Source organism: Schistosoma haematobium, chromosome 2, assembly GCF_000699445.3.
Source record: "Schistosoma haematobium chromosome 2, whole genome shotgun sequence".
NCBI lineage: Eukaryota > Metazoa > Platyhelminthes > Trematoda > Strigeidida > Schistosomatidae > Schistosoma > Schistosoma haematobium.
The window spans coordinates 31219286-31226048 of record NC_067197.1 but is presented as its reverse complement, the minus strand read 5'-3'; the positions used below and the strand labels follow the sequence as shown (position 1 = coordinate 31226048).

Below are 6763 nucleotides of genomic sequence, written 5' to 3'. Positions count from 1 at the left end.
ATAGTGATTCAGGAAGTGGAGTCTTTCTTCTTCTTCTTCTTCGTCTTCATCTTCTGTAAAATTTTCATTCTTATAAAATGAAGTAGTGTGAAACAATTCGATTGAATAATTTTTGTAGTATTTATACATATATCTGGGATTGTGTATAATAATGTTTATGGGAAATCATTCAGATTATAGAGAATGTAATGAATTATAGTTTTGGTTATTTTTGTTTTGTCAATGTAATCATTCAGTTTTTTTGTTGTTGTATTTTTATATAGAATTCAATGTTTCAAAAGATCATGTACATTTGATGATGTTATTGGATTACGTTTTTTATAACTTATAAGGATATGTATACATATCAATTTATTTACAGAATTTAAGTAGTATATATCAGATAATCATGCAGAATGAGGATATCAAAAAATGAATATATACTATATAATAATCATTTTTTGTTCACGTTCTAGTCATTTATACAATATTATAGGTGAATTGAAGTAGAATAATGATGGATATAAGGTTTATATTCTTTTCATGAACAGACTGATAATTGCGCAGTGCATTATTCTTGTCTATATGACGAAAAATGTAGAAAATATATAAACGAGTTGTCTTCAACTAAAGACGAAGATATCGCAATGTGTTTTTACTTTTAAAGAAGAAATATGCTTTTTCTAACCTTAAATTACTGGAGAAGATGGAATTATTCACTTGTCTATTGTGTATCAACACTTCAAGTAACTAAGTATTTTTATTATTTTCACATCCGTTTGTTTTTACTTAATCCATATTACGCTAGTATTCTGTGGTTTGTAGAGTACTAGTATTTATCCGAAATGAGATTTGCAGAAAGTGAGTACTTTTTAACTCCACCTGGAGCCCTTCTATCGTTACTGCCGGTCACAGGCTCGGATAAAGGAGGTTTCTCCATGAACTTAGCAACCTCATCTCGTAGAGAAATGTCCAGGAAAGGGCCTGACCAAAGTTGTAATGGCCAGCATCGAGTATGGAAATATCATTGGACGACATAGACTAAGAGAAAGGAACTAGAATGGCGATAGACTTAATACACTGAAGCAAACAAGCAAGTAAAGAGGAGCATTAGTACCAACAAGTGGAAATATATGGAAGATCTAGAAGCGATAGCGGATAAGGTTGCAGGAGAAGGAAATATGAAACAACTATGTGACAAAACGAAGAAACTATCAGGGAAATATCGTAAACCAGAGCGATCAGTCAGGAACAAGGAAGGCAAGAAAGTCAATGGGATTCAAGATGAGTACAGCAACTTGAGGAGCTCTTGTAAAGATCAATCCCGCTGAACAAACTGGATGTCGAAGCAGCACCTGCGGACCTTCTTGCAGAAGTTACCTCACCAACAATCGAACAAATCAGTGTGGTCATCAAATAAATCGAGAGTTGGAAATTAATAAAACCAAACAATGTACCTGGTGAAGCACTGAAGTCAGACATGGAATTAACTGCAAGCATGCCTTATGATCTCTTCAGAAAGGTTTGAGAGGAAGTACCAATAGACTGCAGAGAGAGATACATTATCAAAATACTAAATAAGGGAGATATCAGCATGTGTGAAAACTACAGAAGAATCAAATATCATTAGTAACAATAAATGTTCTCAACAGTATTACTGAACCGGATGAAAGATTCAGTAGGCTCCTAACTTCGAAATCAACAGACCGGATTCCGTAAGGATTGATAGTATACTGACCAAATCACGACACTAAGGATTATTGTTGAGCAATCAATTGAATGGAATTCGTCAGTATACATCAACTACTACTGCTATTGAAGAACACATGAAACTAGAAACAACTGACAGTCAATATCAAAGTCAGAATCTTCAATATGAACGTCAAGATAGTTCTACTGTACGGAGTTGAAAATTGGACATCTACTACAACTATCATCAAAAATGTACAAGTATTTATAAACAATTATCTACAAAAGATATTCAATGTTCGTTGACCAGACAACATGAGTAACAGCCTACTGTGGGAGAGAACAAACCATCTTCCATCTGAATGAGAAGTTAGGAAAGGTTATTAGAAGTGGATAAGACATACATTGTGGAAATCACCAAACTGCATAATGAGGCAAGTGCTAACTTAAAATTTTGAAGGCAAGAGGATAAGAAGTAAACCAAAGAACACATTTCTTTGATATTTGAGGGAGATATGACGAAAATGAATAGAACTTGAGAACGGAATGAAAGTAGACTCAAGGATAGAGTTGTTTGAAGAAGCCTAATCATTGGCCTATGCTCCTCCAAGAAGAGTAACTGGCGTATGCAAGTAAGGGAGTAATTCAGTAAGTAAGAGTACTATTCGTTTTCATCCGTTATCTAATTGATACGAAACTTATATCCTCTTCGTGTGAGGATTATGAGTGTAATGTCGGCGAATATATATATATATATATATATATATATATATATATATATATATGCGATGTAAATAATTACAACTGACTCAGTCATAAACTACTAAAATTTGACAAACATGCTCCTTTCCTTTATTTTGAAAAAGAATTATGACAACTTACTAGTTGGTGTCATGAAATAAATAGTTGAAATTGGTCCATCTTCTTTTTCGCTAATCATTTGAGCTTGAACGATGTATAATGTTTCTTGCTTAAGTCCTTTAAGCTGAAGACCGGGTACATTCTACAAAGTTAATTTAAAAGAGACCACTACAATATGATCGGTTCTTTTGTCTAGTGTATTTCAGTTATTATAGTTTACAATTAATATGGTCAATAATACACATGAACTATTGATGGTAAATAGTAATTAATTTTATGTTATAATAGTAACTAAAATCTATTGATTGATATTTGCAATCTGGTCATCAATTAAAAAAAAACCTATTGGTTATTGTGTAGGATACTGGTTTGAATCCTTGAAAGAGTATGAATATTTTATCAAGAATCATGACTTTTCAGGTGTGTAAGAGTGCCAAGTTCAGTGATTTTGGGAGAGCTAATAGTGATGAGGTGGATATGTACTGAATTATCTGGTGATGGGTAACATACTTTAGTCTTCAATACTGGTCAAAGTTAATCATCTTATGAAACACCGTTAGAACTGTTGATTTATTCTAAACTTTTTAATGCTTATTAACACATAATCTTCTTTGTTTTTTATGAAAGATTAGTTAAAAAATAACTAGACTCAATAAACAATTACTAGTTTAGAATTAGTGAAAATCATACTTACTAAATCTAAAACTTTAGACTGAGTTTTTTCTGGATCCATAAGAGGTTGAATAATATTACTATACACTTCATATTCTATTGGTTCATATAATCTTGGACCCCAAGTTAATCGAACACCACGTATTTCTGGATTTGTAGTTTTTATACTTGGTGTACGATTTTTCAGTGTTCTCGATGAACGTCTTGATTCACTTTTTGAATGTCCAGTAGATGTAACAGGATGCCATGTGACAATGGCAGTGTAGTTAACAGTGTCTAAACTCGATTGTATATTTGTTTGTTTGGATAAATATGGTCCATTGGCTTCAGCCACAACAATGAATTCATCCATTTGATTCTGTCGTAAACGACGTAGATCCATTGAGTTTTCATTACTTAATAAAGTGTATGTTAATTCAACTGGCTGAAGTATTGATGAAGAAGCTTAATAAGATGAAAAAGTAAAATAGGCTAATGATTATAAACTTGGTTTACAAGAAAGGATTATGTTAAGGGGATTCTGGTTAAGCCTACATTTTTCCTCCTGGCTTCTAAATTGAATTAATATATTCTAATGACCTTGTTCCAATTTCTGAACAGATTAATGACTTTACTATTTCCTGTTATTTTGTAAATCTATTTTCTTGAGGAATGTAAAAAGTTATGAGGCGAATTATTTTAACCTTTCCAGTTATTCTATCTCCTATATATTTTCCCTTGCCAATTACTTACGTGTAATGTTGACTAATCTTTATAGATTTATGGATGGTGGTATGTATGTATCTATCCACTCCCTTTATTGCTTACATGAATTGGAAAAAAACTGAATCACATTATTTGTCGGGTCGGTGTATTACCTAACTTTAATGCTTTATACATTCACCGCATCTTTGATCCATGGTCTGACTTTCAGCATTAACATGTCTGTAATATACGTATCCTTGGTGCGATTTGTATATGACTTTTATTATCTACGTCATATTAACGCGGTATGGCGACAGAATGTTTACGATCTAAGTAGGATATACCTCTCATCAATGGCATTCATCGTCCAATCAGCGCTATTCGATACTTGGAGAACACTCTAGAATCTTCTCATGTAAAAACTATGAATATATTAACGTTTTTCTTATTGTGCTTCTTACTTCCATCCACCCTTTTTATTTGGAATATTATTTCTTTCCTGCTCAACCGTGTTCTGATTTAGGAACTTATCGAGTCAATTGGTGTCTAAGAATACTAAGTAATAGGAATAGCTTGATTGTAATAAGAGAGAATGATAACAAAAATGAATACAGAACAATAAAGTATATTTATCTTAACAAGAAAAATATCAATAAGACATTTAAAAAAAATCATACTAACTTTGAAGATAACAATGTTTCGGAGTTACACTATCTCTGATTACAACATTTTGACATGCTGGTGTACAAAAACAAGTAGTCCATTTAAATAAGATAGGGGATTTGTTATTTTTTAAATGATTATTCGTACTGATACTACTAGTTTTATTATGATGATTTAGCATAATAAATACACTAGCTTCATAATGACATTGAAACTGCAAATCAGTTAAAAGTATATTTCTTAGTTCATATTCCTAAAATAAGATTGAAAATAACTATTTATTAGATAATAGTGATGTATAATATATTAAGTAGTATATTAAAAATACTGTCCATCTATCGAATGTCAGTGATAGATAGATTTCCTCATAATTTACTTTAAGGTAATAAATATGTGTAAGAAGTTCATAAAATTCAGTATTGATTAAGGAATAAATTTCAAAGTTGAATGTCAAAGGGGTTAATCTTAGTTCTCTATAAGCACTGAAAAGAAATAATTTATTATTCAAACTAATATGCCCATAACACTGTACAAAATGTGCTTACACACATACAATAATTTGTCACTTTAATAATGGCACAAAAGAAATTATAATGAAATGACTGACTGTTTAAAGTACTGTTTATCTCAATATCATCATATGGGTTTCAGAGACAACGGAAGCCATCCATTCTCACGAGATTAAAGAAACTTTTTGTTGAAAAGTAACAAATGGAACAAAATAGGTTCAGGGCCTTCTTATTGGTAACCTTCAACTGACTGGACAGCTTTCTTTTTAGTATTAGGTACTTTGAAAGACTCAGGAGGTTTATGCAGTAGAATCATGGTTATTTCTTAACCAATTACATAAAGAGTAGTACACCACTTCAGTATGTAACTTACCGTAATAATGATTGAGATAAGTAGCTAACAACGTAGTTATTGAGTATTTATATACAGTCCAAATCATGATGAGGATGTCTGTTTTTTTCTGATCAAATTAAACTTAATTTTGATGAACGTAAATGATTTTAGTTCATGAGAAAGCTTACAGAAATTAGCATAAATTTTACAATACAAAACCAAGATAATGAGATTTCAATATATTTTGAAAAGTAATTAATGATTAATCTTCTCCTTCATGAATGTTGATTAAAACAAGTTAGTTATTATGTGGACTCAGTAGCACGGTGAATAATGTGATCGTGTTTAAACTGAAAAGTGCTTGTTGGAAGTTTCTCTATAAATATTGACACTAGGATGTAGATACGTTTAGCTAATGGGTCCAAGATAGAACGAAACGTGGTTCCCGGACGCCACAATACAAATATAATTAAATTTGTGACTACAAGGGTATATGGAGACGATTCACTTAAGATGTACATATGAAAACGGAGGCTGATAAATTGTGATTAAAAATGGAATATCAACAAATACATTTATTAATACAAACACTCACTGCTATTCTTTTTCTTCGTGTTCCAATAAATTCTGTATTTGTTTGATTTTGTGTTTCAATACAAACTCGTGGCATCCATTCAATCATGTAAATGACATTTGCTATTGGAGTAGTTAAATTAAACTGTTTTCTATCTACAATTATAAGTAAGAAAACACTCATTTATTCGTAAAATCTCATCAGTCTAAAAAATACTCTTAAACTTTATTTTGAGGAACAGAGAGACGAAGACCTACGTAATTTATTTAGCATTCTATGTCGAATCAGCATCTACCATTCGATTGTATTTCATCTGCTAGATACGGGACACTTGGATTCGAACCAGTCGATCACATGGAGGAACTCACACGTATTTATTTCCCTTTAGCAGTGAAGTAAAACCGTTTATTACATTGTACACGTTAAGACTGAGTACAAAATTTTCACTTGATAAATGGGTTACATGAAATGACTGACTAAGACTTACACAGGCTAAAGTAATCAGAATAGTAAATCCGACAGATGTAAATCATATGGACGACTTTGAGTGGTATATTTATCAGTTAGAAAATAGTTTATTGTTATGATGCAATTTATGATAAATAAAACTGTAATGGATAACAACTTTTGATAATGAACCTTTTCATATTAGTTGTTTAATACAGTGAAGAAAGAAGGCTTATAACAGGAGCTTGGATCGTAAATTGAGATATGTGGTTAGGAATAGGTTTTATGGCTAAGTGTTGAGGTTACGGTTTTCATCACGAACTAGGATCCTCCACAATACAAGAGTTAGGA

At 31.6% G+C, this 6763-nt stretch overlaps 1 protein-coding gene across 1 annotated transcript in view; it reads right to left on the bottom strand.

The window, feature by feature from the left end:
- Window positions 1–53: 53 nt before the first annotated feature.
- KAL1_1 (Kallmann syndrome 1 sequence) overlaps window positions 54–6763 on the bottom strand; it is a 100139-nt gene continuing 93429 nt past the window's right edge. The window contains exons 11-15 of the mRNA XM_051214928.1: window positions 5987–6120; window positions 4567–4801; window positions 3224–3645; window positions 2551–2671; window positions 54–560 (exon numbers count right to left, since the gene is read on the bottom strand). Of these exons, the coding sequence (XP_051068113.1) occupies window positions 460–560; window positions 2551–2671; window positions 3224–3645; window positions 4567–4801; window positions 5987–6120 (1013 nt within the window). The 3' untranslated portion in view covers window positions 54–459. The remainder of the gene's footprint in view (window positions 561–2550; window positions 2672–3223; window positions 3646–4566; window positions 4802–5986; window positions 6121–6763) is intronic.